At 49.3% G+C, this 16522-nt stretch overlaps 1 protein-coding gene across 1 annotated transcript; it reads left to right on the top strand.

Moving 5' to 3' along the window:
• The first annotated feature begins 1907 nt into the window (after window positions 1–1907).
• tbrg4 (transforming growth factor beta regulator 4) lies at window positions 1908–13593 on the top strand. Its single transcript, XM_018762804.2, has 11 exons — window positions 1908–1972; window positions 3102–3587; window positions 4100–4423; window positions 4502–4676; window positions 5758–5915; window positions 6487–6597; window positions 6728–6872; window positions 7671–7913; window positions 8613–8724; window positions 8918–9032; window positions 12866–13593. Exons 2-11 carry the CDS (start codon window positions 3153–3155, stop codon window positions 12965–12967), a joined length of 1920 nt encoding a protein of 639 aa, XP_018618320.2. The 5' UTR covers window positions 1908–1972; window positions 3102–3152; the 3' UTR covers window positions 12968–13593.
• The last annotated feature ends 2929 nt before the right edge of the window (window positions 13594–16522 follow it).

Raw genomic sequence — 16522 nt, forward strand, 5'->3', positions numbered from 1 at the left:
TTCCTTTTACACAACATCCAGGCTTGACATCTCTACTAATCTCATATATTAAAAAATAAGTATTTTGAACATGCATTGTGGAAATAATTTAATTTCGAGAGAAAGATGCTGCAGGTCACTGGGGCTAATATTAAATAACTCGGCTGTAAGTGGGACTTAATTACTTTAAAGAGATTAGAAACTTAACTGAATGTCTTGGCCTTTTAAGCTATAACTCCCCCACCAGCACCTCCCCCGCTCGTGAATGTCACATTATATTTCTAAAGAAGTATGTTTGCCCTTAATGTCCTTCTTTCTCTCATATATAGAGAAAAGTATCTTTCCATACGTTAGCGATTGTGTCTTTTCTGGTTTAACTGCACATTTTCAGTGGATAGAAAGTGAAATATAGGAAGTCAACAGGAGGCGACGGCTCGGCATTTTCAATAGGATGATTATATTCTGCGTGATCGGCAGGTACTTAACACGACTTAACGGAGCCCCATTAGCATCGCGGAAATGCACCATGAGGTCGGCCCACGTCGAACATCTCGCTTTATCGCCGCTTCATAAGGACAAATACAGCGGAAGTGACTTTGCAAAGTTGGGAGCTCAGCGACGACAAGCGAGCGACACGCAGATAGCGATGAACACGGCCTCTTCCGCAGGTACGCGCACTTCTTACCACGGTACAGCTGCTAGTGTGGTGGTTCGAGCCTTTGCACCCCAAGGTTGTAGGTTCGAGCCTTTCCTCCAGCTCCAATACTCTTAAGCAAGGTACATACCCAGAAATTACACAGCTGTATAAGGGGTAAATACTTATAAGTCAGTTTGGAGGAAAAAAAAAAAACATCAGACACATGTATGAATCTCACACCTTTAGAGTATTCAGCATAAAACTGTTAGAAAACTCATACACTCAGTATAACCGTAGTACATGAAATAGTTTAACTGGATTAAAAAAAAAAGCTGTGAGATGTAAGCATAAACCAAATAAAATAATTTGTTTATGAACTGAAATACACACACACATTTTTAGAACCGCTTGTCCCATACAGGGTTGCGGGGAACCAGAGCCTACCCGGTAACACAGGGCGTAAGGCCGGAGGGGGAGGGGACACACCCAGGACGGGATGCCAGTCCATCACAAGGCACCCCAAGCGGGACTCGAACCCCAGACCCACCGGAGAGCAGGACTGCGGTCCAACCCACTGCGCCACCGCACCCCCATGAACTGAAATATATATTCTTTATATATATTCTCCAAAGCAGCTATTAGGAAACACAATGCTTTTTGAATGCAACATAGATGCTAAATACTGTTTATTATTATTATTATTATTAGAGCAGAGGAGTCTGTACTGAACACAAAGAATTATTGTGGGTCAACTTCGCCATCTAGCGGCAAGTAAAGTAATGACAAGAAGCCCTTATTGTGAGCAATTGACGTTAAAATGATCGAACATTTTAAATGTCTTTTATTTGTTTCCATAAAGTCGTTTATGCAGCAATCATCTTTATGTTCGTTTTCCAAGTGCTAACGGCACCGTGGACGTCCTTTCCGTGCCCATTTCCATTTTCCACTAAAACGGTCGTTTGCGCTGCATCATTTTTGACACATATTTATTTTTATTTATTATTACTGTGTTTCAGTGGGACGCCACGTGCGGACGAACGAAGTTTTATCATTGCATAATGCATTGCGTTCGTCTTCAGGGAAGGGAAAAAAAAAAAAAAGCAACCAACCCTTTTTAGACAATTTCTAAAATAAATTTAAATCCATTTCACAAAATCATCATGACTTTGCGTAACTTTCCGCCGCTCGCCTTTACCTGACTGTCTTTTTAAATCGTTCTCACCCACATCACGTGATTGGGCTACTGCGTATTTTCCCTGCGACACGTAGCAGCCAATGAGGTCACTTTCCTGCGACGATTCCTCCACACACAGCATGTGAATGTCGCCGCCGTGCCCACGCTAGCGGACGGAACCGGTGAGTTCGTTTGGGCCGTTCTGGGGTTTTATGATCACTGGGCTCCGCGACTGAACAACATTATAATCCGGAATAGTTAGAAATGTGCGCGGCGACGCTTCTGTCAAGCTTTTTCGCGCTACTCAGCCGGCGTGGTTATGAAAGTAAGAAGTGGCAAGGTCAACGCCAACAACAGCGGCCCGGGTGGGAGGGGTAGTACCTGCACAGGAGTGTGTGACGCCGGTGTCCTGCTACTACCAGGGACTCGAGCTTCATTTTCACACTTGTGTGGCTCCTCAACCTCAGCGTGGACCCCCCCCCCCCCCCCCGCGGTGTGATGACATCTTCTTGTCTGCGCTTGACCGTGATTGGTCACGCCGGCCTGCCTGGCCTGGTCGTTTGATGGTTACACTTACAGAGTGTCACTCACTGTGTCTTTGACTCACTTTGGTGATCGTGATGGGGCCAGGCCAGGGTGGACCTCCTGCAAACGACCCAGTCATGCTGGATCTTTGGATGGCTGTGGTGGGTCTGTCGATGACCATGATTGGTCATGATCGGTTTTTGGATGACCGCAGTGAGTGAGTCTGTCAACGATGACTATGGCCCATAGATACATAGTATGGTTCAGGGGGTCTTTGGGAGCATCATGATTGGTCGCACCAGTGACCAGGTCTGTAAATTTACATTCATTACCGATACTAAAGCAACTTACAGTGTTAAGATACCTACAAATATTACTTATTTATACAACTGGGTAATTTTACCAGAAGTACCTTGCTTAAGGTACGGCAGGCAGAGGCGGGGCTCAAACCTACAACCTTTTGGTCCAACGGCAGTAACTCTAACCACTATGCTCCCAGCTACTACATGACCGTTATCAGTCACAGTGGGTCTTTGGATAACCGCGGTGGGTCTGATCGGTTTTTGGATGACCGTGAATGATGGATCTGTCATTGACCGTAATGGTTTACGGCGGGTCTTTGGATGATCTTGATCGGTTACACCAGGTCTGTCGATGACCGTTTCGAGTCACGGCGGGTCTCGATGACCACGCTGGGATCCGGGCGGTTCCGCGGGTGACCGCGACAGGTTGTCGAATGTAAAGTTAACGAACGCTGCTCCGCTACCTGTGTGGCGGTCCTCGCAGGTGCGGTGCGATGCTGGATGTGACTCCCCGCCACCGACACGAGTGACCGCGATGGCCGGCGTCAGACTGTTCGGTCGATGGGCCGGACTCCTGGGGACACGGAGTTCCCTGACCGCCTCGGGACCGCTGTGCCTCGCCGGTCGTCCGCCCCGCGCCCCCTCCGCCGCCCTCCTGGAGCCGCCGTGGGCGCAGGCCTTGCACGTACGCCTCCAGCAGAGGGCGCTGTGCGAGGGGCGGCGCCTGCTGAGGCGGGAGGACGAGAACCCGGCAGTACCGAAGCGCACGGAGCTCGACGACCTGGTGGAGAAGGCCGGCGGTCCTGAGGAGGTGCTGCGGCTGTGGGCCGAACGGGGTGCCACCGCCAACCAGACCGCCATCTACATTTTCCACTTGGCGCGCCTCGCCTCGGAGAAAGGGGCCCCGGGCCACGCGGACCTGCTCCGGGACCGCCGGCTCCAGGACATGTTCGACCGGGTCTCATCTCAGGTAGGGCGGACAGTGGCACGGCGCAGCGGTTAAGGCACCACCTCAGTGGCAGAAGTATAAGCAGGGGGCGGAGATTAACTAATTAATTCTCAACCATCCCTTGCCTTACGGGGTTAAATCTTTCTAAAAAAAAATCAGTTCCATGAAAACTATGTAAAATTAAAAATTAACCAGAAGAGTATTTTAATTGTTATATTTTGAAACATGAAAATTGGAACATGTTTTCTAATATTTCTATCAAAATTATTAAAACTTAAGAATAATTCTTAAAACTGGCACCACGAATTACGCGGGAGAACGAATAATTTTTGAACCGACGTGGTCACGTTCGCACTCCGACTCGGTCGTATTTGTTAACTCTTTCTTTACAATGGAAAGTCCATATATGATTAAATAATTAATATTTACATGTTGATACACATTATTTGCCAGTTAATCTGTGGAATTACACAAGGGAACGGTGTACATGAGGTACAGGGTTTTTAATGTGTTCTTATTGCTCGCGTCTCCAGGTGTGCACCGTTTGGAACGGATCCCTGGTCAGCGTCCTGCGGGCCGCCGCTTTGCTGGGGGTGACGCCGGGCTCCGCGGCGCTGGACTCCCTCCAGACGGAGGCGCTGTGGCGCATCCGGCGCTTCAGCTACCGGCAGCTGGCCTACCTGGCGGACTGGGCGTGCGGGCGGGACGGCGGCACGAGACCCAGGGAGCTGCTGGCGGCGACGCTCAAGCAGCTGGAGCTGCGCTGGACGGAGCTGGCGGACGTGCGCACCGTGGGGCTGCTGCTGTCCAGGGCGGCTCACCTGCCTCCGTCGCTGGTGGACAAGCTGGAGGACAAGGTGGGACTCCGAATGTCCTCTTCGCCGCGGCCCCTTCCCGGGACGCTAACGGTCGAGCCGCGTGTCCCTGTGCTCCAGGCCCTGGAGCTGGTGGAGACGTTCCACGCCGAGGACATCCGCAGGGTGGCCGTGTCTCTGGCGGCCCAGGGCCGGCGCTCCGTACCCCTCCTGAGGGCGCTCTCCTACCACGCCCAGCAGAAGCCGTCGCAGGAACTGAAGGCCCCCCTGCTGCTGGACCTCGTCTTCGCGTACGGTGAGCGGAGGGGGCGGGGCAGTCGGCGACCTCGCGGACGACGAGTTCTTGAGAACGCGTCACATGGGCGCGGGTGGTTGCGCGAGAGGAGCTCCGTACTCCTTGTGCGTACCGCGTTCCTGTGCTGAGGGACAGGGTGAGACCAGACTTTCCGCGCTGCCTGGGCAGGTTTTACTCCCGAGGAGAGGTTCGCACGCTACGCACCAGCTGGGGCCGCAGGTCTGTTCGTAACTCGTTTTGTTTGTAACTCGGGTCACGGTTAATAAAAGTTCAACAATACCGATGTCCCTTGAGTTACAGGTGACGTACAGTTGAGGTTTTATAAGTTTAATTATGGCTTCACCAAAAAGTAAACTCCAGGACTTTGTTTTAATGTACTGACTTTGAATTACATTAAACTGATCCAGAGTTTAAAAATATGATTTTTTTTAAAAAAATATGAAATTCCCACATTTGTTTTATTAAAAACTTAAATGTGACTCTTACACCTAAGTTGTCATAAAAAAACATTGGCTTATTAATGGGGTATATTCTCTGATATACTGTTATAGTTTTAAACGTTTTTGCAAACTTCAAGCTACATTAAATTTAATTAAACTCCTGTTCAGTGCCAGTTTTTGATTGACTGATCCGATAGACAAACGTGCCGTGTCGATCGGTTACTTATCGATCGCCGGCCCTCAACGCCAGGCATGAACAGTAAACACTGTGGGGGTGAGTTGAATTAATGCGGTCCCACACTCTGTTTGGATGCTCTTTACTGCCATCTGTTGGCTCGGAGGCTGAACGCAACGCACGTTTGCTCGTCTATGAGCAGAAATTTACAGCAGTAGGTAAGTGAGCGTGCTGATGTTTTTATGCGGTGTCGTTATGGTGCCGGTTAGATCGGTACCCGCTCGTTTTCATATATTAACGAGCGAGGCGAGCGGCCGGCTGGGTGGGTGCGTGCTTACGGGTGTCTACGCGCAGCGAGGAATTGGTCTCGCTGACCGTTGATCGGAGTTCAGAGGTCGCCCGCGGGGTCTGCACTCCCGCCGTCTGCGGGACTTGACCCTCCTGTCTGTGTTCCGCCGCCGTCCAGCGAAGATGAAGTTCCACCAGACTCAGCTGTTCCAGCGCATCGCGACCGAGCTCCTGCCCCAGCTGGCCCAGCTCTCCTCCGGCGACGTGACCCGCTGCGCCAGGTCCTTCGCTTACCTCAAGTGGCTCCATCAGCCGCTGTTCGAGGGCTTCGCCGAGGTTCGACACCCCACACCGACAATCGCGCAGCGCAGGTTCTACGCTAAGTGGTCGACTTGTCCTAAAAGAGGCGTCTTATGTTCTATATGGTTATTATATTGTCTAAGCTGTGATCATTACATGTAAATTATCTATTATTATACTGTCTGAGCTCTTACCTCTTTTCAGTATGTGTCAAAATACATTCGTTTCAGTTGTGCCTTAAACTCATTAGAAGTCGGATGTAAAATATCGTTTTATGTTTACAATCAGTTTTTATTTGTTTGGTATTCAATATAAATAAACTTTACACGTTATATATTTTATATTCTGTTTATAAAAAGTCAGGATCACTTTTCTCCAAAGTGATTTATAATGTAGCTACTTACACTGATTTACCCATTTATGCCATTTCGGGCCATTTTTACTGTATCGATTCAGGGTTAGGACCTTTTTGTTGGGTACTGGAGCAGGAGGTGCGGTTCGAACCTGTGTCCTTTGAGCTTAACCAACTGTAACCACCTGCTTCCCCCACTTAGTTGATTTTACAGATTAATTGATGTGCGTGTATGTGTGTGTCTCCATCCTCCAGCACTACCTACAGCAGTCGGAGAAGTACAGCGCCGTGCAGCTGGGGAACCTGCTTCTCTCATTCGCTCGCCTCGACTTCCAGCCCAGCAAGAGGGAGCACTTCTATAGCAAGGTGACCCGGCGGTGGGTCAGTGGGAGGGGCCACTTTGCGGTTGCTCGGTCGCATCCTGACGTAGACCCGATCGGAGCGGAGGGCCGCCGGTCTGCCAGGTGCCTTGAAGGCTTCGTCCTCCTGCGTGCAGGTCCACGACGCCCTGCGGGGGTCGCTCTCCCAGTTGGAGCCATACCTCTTGACGGATGTCGTCTGGTCCCTGTGCGTGCTGCAGCAGGCCAAACCCGAGTACCTGAAAGTCGTCCTTGACCCCGCCTTCCAGCAAAGACTGACGGGTACGTGGCCCGTTCAGCGGCAAATGTCGTAAAAATGCGGTAATTTCTGAACTGCAGGGGGGTCGGTAGCATGTAGGGCTGTTGACTGCTGTGGAGTCAGTTGAAATTTTTTCCCCCGAAGGTCTGCGGGTGGATTTCGGGACGCGTTCCGTCCGGGTGACGTATTGTAAATGACGTACTGTAGACGCACCGCAACGCCTCACGTGTCCTGCTGGTGGCAGCAGAGAGGCAGGAATTTGGCTTTGATCTCATCTACATCACGTCACCTGCAACCTCCCTCTGTGCGGCTGAACCGCAGCGATGTGCACCGCCGCTCCTTGACACTCGCTGGGGCTCCGGGGAGAAACATTTAATAACCTTAGACAAGAGCAAGTACTACATTCTTATGTATTTAGAGTTGTGGGATTAATACACTTTTATTCATTCATTCTTTCATTCATAAGTCATTTAAGCATCGCTGTGGTGTGATGTCAAGGCCTTTTATACCAAATGAATAAATATATCTGCTTGTATTTGTAAGATCTGTTTTCATTTGATCTCCATGGTTACAGAACTTTTTTTCCATTTCTATAAATATTTATTTAGAACACAAGAGGTCTCATCCATTACTTTGATAAATTTAAATATTTTGTCTTCAAAGGTTTCCACAGCAGCAACATTTGAAAGGCAATGGATAGAACATTTTATATTTGAATGGTTGTGTTTTGGGATTTTTTTTTTTTTTTCTCGGAGTGTTTTCAGCACACCTTCGTCTCGCGTACTGGGACGCACCTTAACCGCTTGTCTTCTGTGTCGCAGATGGCGGGAACCGTAAAGTGAGTTACGCGCTCAAACTGCTGCAGGTGGCGGCCACGGCCCATCTGGAGAATCTGTGTCCCCAGGGGGCTGCGGCAGACCCCTTGCTGCTGTCCTCAGCACCCGCCCTGGAGATCCCCCCAACCCCAATGCAGAGAAGCTTGCACGCGGCGCTGCACGACCTGGTGGGGGGCCTCGAGGGGGGGTGTCGCACTGCGGTCACCACAGTGTACGGCTGGACCGTAGGTGAGAGCTGCATCCGACGGGCCTGATGCTGTGCGCTGTCCCCAGTTTCTCACCTACTGGATAGGTCCACCATAGCACTGGGTTTCAGTAGAAATACAGTAAAATTCGCTCAGCTGTATAAATGGGTAAATCAGTGTAAGTAGCTTAGTGGTTAAAGCTAACATTGTAAGTTGCTTTGGGGAAAGGTGTCAAATGAGACAATAATAATAATAATAGTGAGGTCAGTAGAAAAACAACAGTGATGGTCAATGTTTTATGTTAAAGTGACCACACGGGGGTGCTATTTTGCTGTTTAAATATCTTAATAATTGATAAATTATTTTAAATGCTAATTCATTATCAGTAAACATTACGAACTAGGTTTACTTAATAACATGTCTGCAACAATATTTCTCTTTCTCATAATGTAATACACAAATTGTATTTTCTCTGAGATGTGCGTCGCTTTGGAGAAAAGCGTCTGCTGAATGAATACATGTAAATTAAGTATAGGCGAGGAACCACTTTTCTGAACCCCCATCCCCAAAAAAACCCCACATGGTGACCACCTAGTTTAAGGACCTCCATTTCAGACAAGACATCTGCATTGTCTCAGAACTTGTATCAGTCACAATATGAAGACAGACTTCAATAAGGGGTTTGGGGGGGTAAGATGTAGCGTTAACCTGTCCACCTGTCCCCCGTTCTCTCTCCTACCAGACGGGGAGTTGGTCATCGACTCGGACAGCAAGCCCATCCGTCTGCTGGGGCTAAAGGCTCCTCACCTCCCGGGGGGCGGCGGTCCGGAGCCACCGCCCCAGGGGGCGCGCAGGTGAGCCTCGCCCACACGCGAGATTCATGGCCATGGTCATAAATCCAGACTCCGCCTAATCCCAGAAGCGGGAGGTTCCAAACATGTAATGCCTGGGTTCAGAACAGTTTTGGGTCGAGCCCCGGGAGAGCTCGTTGGCAATGGGAACCGGTCTTGTCCCACCAGACTCACAAGGTGAATTCTGCTCGCGCAGGATCGCCTTCCTGGCCGGAGACTTCCTGCACTACGGCTCCCGGTCCAAGGAGCCGCTGGGACGCTTCGCCATGCAACGGCGCCACCTGCAGCTGGCCGGCTTCCTCACGGTAGAGGTGAGCGAGTCCCGTTGCGAGTGTTCGACAGCTCCGGTGTCAGGTGATCTCAGCCAACGGAAGGTGCTGAGAACAAGACCAGCGTTTGTCACTGGTGGACGCGGAGACTCGATGATGGACACGCGGTCTTCTCGGATGACCAACGCCGCTGGCGCTGCAAGTGTGTTCGTAACTCGGTTTGTTCATAAAGCCGAAGTGACGATCGATCCCAGGTTAATTCACGCACCCCTCAAATTATTTATGGCTTAAGTTCGGTGGAAACCTCAGTTACGGCTGTAATAACAAATTACATTGTAGTGATTTTAATACTTTTATTGAACTTTAGTTACATTCAAGTTAATTTTAATTGAAAGAATATATGCCATCCGCATTTTAACTGTTATTCCGCCCCAGTTGTTGACCGATTTATCCTGTGTCGCTGTCCTCATCTTGTTACCAATCTCCAGCTCACAGACACGCTATAAACACCGTGGAAGTGGGTTGAATTGATGCGGTCTCACGCTCTTGTTCGGGTCCTCTTTATCGCCATCTGTCATCGCCGCAGCTACACGCTGCTCGCGGAGGAATTTTAGAAAGCGGACGATTGAAGAAAATGTAGTTTATGTAAATAAAGCGGAGTGTGTTTTGAGGGGGGGCACGGTGGAGCAGTGGGTTCAGCCAGTGCCTGCTGTGTGGCGGTCTGGGGTTCGAGTCCTGCTTGGGGTGCCTTCCGATGGACCGGCATCTCGTCCAGGGCGTGTCCCCTCTCCTTTCGGCCTTGCGCCGTGTTGCTTGGGACGAGCGCTTCTTGACGATGGCTGGATGGATGGATGGAGGGAGGGAGTGTGTGTGTGTGTGTGTGTGTTTTGGAGTTTGCGGTCGCTCAGAGGGGATGGGTCCTCTGCAGAGGGTTAGGGACTCCGAGACACATACAGGGCTTCTCTGGTTCTTTCTGCAAAGCGTTCTGATTAATTGGCAGGGCCTCTTCTCCATCTTTCTACGCACGCACGCGCACGCACTCTGACCGAGTACCTATCTCTCTCCACCTAGATGACAATCTCTTTAGAAGCTTTACTCTTCCACTCCCGCTCTTGGCACTTGCCGACATTCCAGCGTCACGCAGCCTCCCAGGTAGCCCCACCTTTCCCCCAGATCCCACTGCAAGCAGCTTTGCCCCTTGGCTCAGGTGTGCTTAAGCTCCCTGTGTGGAGGTCGGGGGTCAGAAGGCGGAGTTACACACTGCGTACTTACAGTGATCACTCTGGGCTCCAGTTGCAGCTTTCAGGTATTTAGTCCTGTTATGAACACACACACACACCCTGTACATATACATTTACATACATGGGCACATAGAGAGATATATAAACACACAGTTGGACATATAGTTCCGCAAAACATTTATATCTGTGTGTAACTCGACAGAAATTGCACCAGCGTCTCTGGGTGTAAAGCTTTAGGTGAAAGCGAGGATGTAGAAGCCGCTCCACTGGACCTGCATGTCATCTTTCTTCTGGCTCTACATTTATTTACATTTATCTGACACTTTTCTCCGAACCGACTTACAATTATTTACTCCCTCATTATACATCTGGGTAATTTTTTCTCTTTTTTTTTTTTTTTTTTTTGCTGGAACACTTTAGGGTAAGTAACTTGATCAAGGGTACTACAGTTGGAGGTGGGACTCAAACCTGCAACCTCTGGTTCCAAAGGCTCCAGCGCTAATCGGTATGCTACCAGCTGACTGTAAAATACACTTGATGCTGGGTCAAATCGCATATGGCAATGTGTTTCGTGGAGGTGCGGGTGCATTGTGGGATACTTGGTTGGTGTTCCTTCGCCTGGTTCCCTTCGGTCGCCGTGGAGAGGACCGTCGGGCTCGCGAGGCCTTAGCTGTAATCCTGAGCAAGTTAAGAATTACGGAAAAGGAGAGGAGCAAAGCGGGTTAGGGAGACCGCCGGGGCACATCAGCTTGAGGGTGACGGACAGGGAGTTCGGGGGGTTCAGCACCTTCTGGGCTGAGATCGTCTTATGCATCCAGTCATCGTTCGGTGGTTAAAGGTAAACGGCAGTCACACAGAGATGTTTTTTGTTCAACTCGGTGTTGTGAAGTCATTATGCAGCAGATAGTTTTTCTTCCCCTCAAGAACAAACAAAGGAGAGTACCTGTAGGGTATGGGGCCTAAAACTGAACACCTGAAATTTTCACTTCTGTCCACATTGTAGTGGAGTGAGTGAGTGGCTTGTGTGCCTCAGAGCTGCTGAATCCCTCGTAGCATTAAAAAAGGGTGTCAAACCCATCTCTTTCAGGGCCACTTCTCTCCTGATCTCCAGCTAAATGAGTCCAACAGCAAGTGCTGTGATTATCTGTGTATTTGATATTTGAATTTAATTTCCGTAGGCAGAGTAGGCTGAGCTCCCTGTGCCCCTCAGAGCTGCTGAATCCTTCCTACTTTGTTGATGTGCTTTTGTCCACTCCAAGCTTTACCTGGCTAAGTATGATTAAACAACTCAATGTGTTCAATAACTGTCCAGGTAAACTAGCAGATTTTGATTTGCTGTTCAGGCAGAGAAATTGCTAGGATTTTTTTTTCCCCCCCCCTACTTGTGTCTGGACTCATCTTCCTACCAGTATAATCTGTGTGTGTGTGTGTGTTTGAGCTCTTCACCTGGACTAGAGTAGCTAAAGGGACGGAGGGCTTTCCGTTGCACTATTAACGGTCCCTCATTCCTCTCGAACCCTCGGGGACGCGATCAAACTCGTCCCGCGCTTCACGCCATTTCCGTGCCTTTTTCGTCTCCTCCTTTCCATCCCACTCGTCTGGCACCTCGAGGAACGAGGTGTTTTGCAGACGCGGCCCCATATGCAGGGCATGCGTGTGTCTGAGGACACGTTTCGACGAAACGCCGGCTGTCAAAACACATATGTGTTTCCTGGGCCGCATGGGGTGTGATCAGTGAATCCGTTTCAATACTGTGTGTTTTCCTGGGTGTTTGTGCGGTTCCTGTGAATAACGGAGTGTGTGGCGAGGGCTCCCCAAATGGGAGCAGATTCCCACATTTAGGCCAATCCCATTAGTGTGTCGGCCCCGCTGGTATACACTAAATTGAGCCGGTTATATCGGGCCTGGCGATTAGTACCGGTACGGTTTCGCCGGAGAGCCCGGAGAGCAGAGAAAGGGAACCAGGCGGGTCACGTCACCATGGCAACCGTTGTCTAGTTTCTATGGGTAAATTACGTAATATTTATGGATTCGGCATATGTTTTTCTCCAACGGGATATAGAGCTGAGCTTTAAAAAAAAAAAAAGGCTGCATCAACAACCGATGAAGAGCTTTAGATACAAACACAGGATTGATTGGAAGCCTGACTGACATGTTTCTAGTGCTCATTTTCCAGCAGGTTCCTGAAGGTACTGAACGTACGAGGAGCGATATGCAGATAGTGGCTGGACGAAGAGCAGCAGGTGGTGAGGGGCTAATGTAGGGAAGGTTTCAGGAAGCTGAGAGGGAAATGGGTTCGAAAGAGATGGGTTTGAGACCCTTTTTGAATATGGGAGGGATTCAGCAGCTCTGGGGCACTTGGGAGCTCATTCCACCACATTGGGGTCCAAACCGAGGACCAATGGCTGATTTTGGACCCCTCATAGTGGGATCACCAAGAACTCAGAGGTAGAAGAGCACAGCGCTCTTGCAAGGTTTGGGGACTGATGAGATCCTCAAGGTTTGTTGACCTTCCCTCAAATATCCTTCTTCTCAGATGTTTATTATCATCTCCTTGTGTTCAGTAAGCGAGATGAAACGCCATTGTCCTGCACACCACTCAGACTTCTCCACTCTCTCAATCTCCTCCTTAAGGTGCCTTATTACGAGTGGGCGGAGCTGAAGAGCGACTGGCAGAGAGTGGCCTACCTGAAGGCCAAGATGGGCAAGGCTGTGGCCGAAGACATGGCCAAATGACCCCCAGCGGTGGGCAGTCGGGAGCGCCCCAACACAGCGACGGGTCCCCGTCCTCCAGCACGCGCACGAGCTGCGTTTTCACAGACTCGTTAAGGCCTCCCAAATTCTGAGGTTGCCCATTTTGGATCTAGTTGCCTAGACAACGACTGGGGCTTCCCCTGTTGCCATGGCGATGGCTACGGAAGCATTCCGCCGCAAGATGCTGAGAGACGGATGATAGAAAAGGAATGGTTGTTCTCATCTGGGGTTCAGTCTTCAGTCTGTACCCTGGAGAGACATGAAAAGTGATACAATATTTAACTTAAGTAATGTTCATTGGTATTTACCTTAATCACTTCATTTGTAATTGTGCAGCCCTTTATTCGCACCCGGATCGCTGCTCTCAGCGCGGCCTGTTCTGTGCTAACTTGCAGGAGTGAGGCGGCGAATCCGTTACGGGGGGGGTGCAGTGTGACGTGTCGCTCGTAGTGCTGCCCTCCTCTTGGTTTGTATATGGGGAGTACAGTCGGTGTATGAAATATTAAAAGTGTTTTTAAAATTGTTGTGGTTCTTCCATCCTCACTTTGTCACTGTTGTCACTGCTCTTGGACCGTAAACCAGCGCTGCAGTTAGAGGTTTGGGTCCCAGAAGGGTTTTGCTGTTACACTCCTGTCATTGTTACATCTTTTTGCATTTATTTAAGGTGACTTAACATGTTAGGTTTGTACATTGAGATACTTGCGCTGATTTACCCACTTATGCAGCAAGGTAATTTTTACTGTGTCAGTTCAGGGTAAGTACCTTGATCAAGGGTTCTACAACGTTGTACAGCGGGAAGTGGGATTCGCGGGTGCAAAGTACCCGAAGCGATGCCCTTCCGTCAGTTCGAGGAGTCACCCGGGGGGTCAACATCGCTGCTAGCACAGCGGCGGGGTGGGGGTGGGGGTGGGGCAGAATTTGCCACAGCTCGGTCAACACTTATTTTGGAGATTCATGGGGGGGTGGTCTAGTACTTTTAGCCCCTCCATAATTAAATTCCTCCCTCCTGCTCCAGTGTCCTTGATCAAGCTACTTACCCTGAATTGATGGAGTAAAAATTACCTTGCTGTATAAACAAGTAGATCAATGTACAAGTAGCTTAGTGCACAAACCTAATAGTGTAAATTGCTTTGGAGGAAATGAAATGAATAATGTTAATAATACTATCAATAGTTAATTCTAGTTAATATTCAGTTATCCTGAATGACCTCATTGTTCTCTGGAGCCCAGGGCACCTGGGGGGTGAGACAGGTGTCCCTGTGCGTGTGGACCTGTGTCCATGTCCACTTCACAGTCTTGTACGGTCTTGGACACGGTGAGGTAGAGTTGTGGTAATGTATACTCTTTACAGCATTATTATTTTGCTAATTCAATAGACCCTGGTAAACATGTAAATTAATAAATGTAATGCAGATTTTGGGTTAAAGCAGCTTGAGGACCTTGTTAAAGGTCCAACAGCAGCACCTGCACTCTGTACAGTACAGGTCAAAAGTTTGAGAACACCCACACAAGGGCAAGTTGTTCACGCTCATTTTTCCTATTAACTACGGTCAGTTATGAATCAAAATGTAATTTGTGATTTTCAATGAAGTGGTCATCCAAATGTGTACAATGGAAAACATGGTAAATTCTGGGGAAAAACTGGTGCTTTTCTTTTGATAGAATTTTTCGTATTGCTGGACTTCGACTTACTCTTGTGTAGATGTATGTTGCATATTTATTTATATACATACAGTATATATATGTGTGTGTGTGTGTGTTTTTGCACACACACAGGTGTACTGAAATATACACATAAACGAAGCTGCGCTTCCAGTAACTGCAGCTCGTCTCCCCTTGTTGCCTGGCGCCGTCATCGTGCCACATCCACCGGTCCCTCTTATGGCCCAGCAGGTAGTGGGGACGCGCCCCAGCGTCGGGTCTCCTGTGCCGGCGTGGCGACCGGCTGATTAAAAATATCCTTCCGGAACCATCTGCCCGAACCACCCCGCCCCCCCTCCCCCGTCGCTCTCGCCTGCGGGAGACGTGAGATCTGCTTACCCTGCAGTGCCAGCAGCTCGTGAAAGACACACCGATGTCAGATTGAGAGGTAGTGTCAAGAAGGAGGGGGCCCAGCGGAGTGCCACGTCCACACACACGCGCGCACACACACACACACACACACACAGCCTCTGCACTGCCTTCCTGGTAGCCCTGCAGCAGGGTCAGTCCCCAGCCTGTCCCAAGCCTTAGGGTGAAGCGATGTACGTACTGTAGCCTGCAGCTGAGGTCATTCACACAGCTGCGTGTGTTTACCAGGGTATTTTAGGGTAAGGGCTGCAACAGCAGCTTTCCTCTGAGGATCTGCAGTTTCAGGACATCCCTGCAACCGCTGCGCTGACTGACAGGAGCTGGCACCGTTTACCAAAACTGGGGTTTTACCGGGGTAATCTCGGTGGTATCCTCTTATCTGGTGGTGGACGGTGGGGTCGCGACCGCTTCTCCAGCATCGCGCTGATTTTACTGTTTTTTGCCGCGTCCACGGCAGCTGTGCAGTGTAATTTTTCGTTCGTTTATCCCGCATTTTTCTCCAAGACGATTTACAACAGTTAGGTTCGTACCCTGATTTACTGAGAGAGTTTCACCCGCTCATACAGCAGGCTCATTTTTTGCTGCAGCAGTTCAGGGTAAGCATAGTGCTTAGAGTTGCTGCCTTTGGATGCAAAGGTCGCTGGCTCAGATCCTGGTCCTAGTAGCCTTGAGCAAGGTACTTACCCTAAATTGGTCTGGTAAAATTACTCAGCTGTAAAAACTGTTAAACAGTTATAGGTGGCTTTGGAGAGAAGCATCAGGTAAACGTCATGTAAATTTGCTCTTGGGAAAGAATTTTCCCCATCTTAATGGGGGGTTCGGGGGGGGAGTCACATTTTTTGGAGTGCGTCTGCAAATGGATCATCTTAAGAAAAAGAAGTGACGCTACAGATTAAAACGTGCCGTAGCGGCAGCTTGTGTAACTTAAGTAATTATATAACTAAAAGTGATATAACGGGTGGGAAAAGGCTGCCGAATGAAAAATCTCGCTGAAAACTTGAGCAAAGCTGGAGGATAGGCAGGGGTCACCATGGACACTTACCGTATATTTACATTTATTCATTTATTCGTGTGCTACTTGGTCAACAAAGCGTATTTCACAACAACAAGGTTCAGACACAGAGTTATCGATATTCCGACACCACCGTGTTGCTGGTTCACATCCTTCAAGTAGCTGTCTGTAGGACTGACATTCGTATAGTAAATACATGTATGATCATAGCAGATGGTGTTGGGCTCATTTATGGAGCTGTCAGGAGGTCAGGAGAGAAGTGGCTCTGAAAGGGATGGGTTCAAGACCCTTCTTGGATGTGGGAGGGATTCAGCAGCGCTGAGGGACAGAGGGAGTTCATTCTACCCTGCCTATGGAAATTAGATCTGAATATGAAATACACAGACAATCATAGCAAATAGAGTTGAGCTCATTTATGGAGCTATCAGGAGAGAAGTGGCTATGAAAAGGACGGG

Source organism: Scleropages formosus, chromosome 18 (genome assembly GCF_900964775.1).
Source record: "Scleropages formosus chromosome 18, fSclFor1.1, whole genome shotgun sequence".
NCBI classification, from domain to species: Eukaryota; Metazoa; Chordata; class Actinopteri; order Osteoglossiformes; family Osteoglossidae; genus Scleropages; species Scleropages formosus.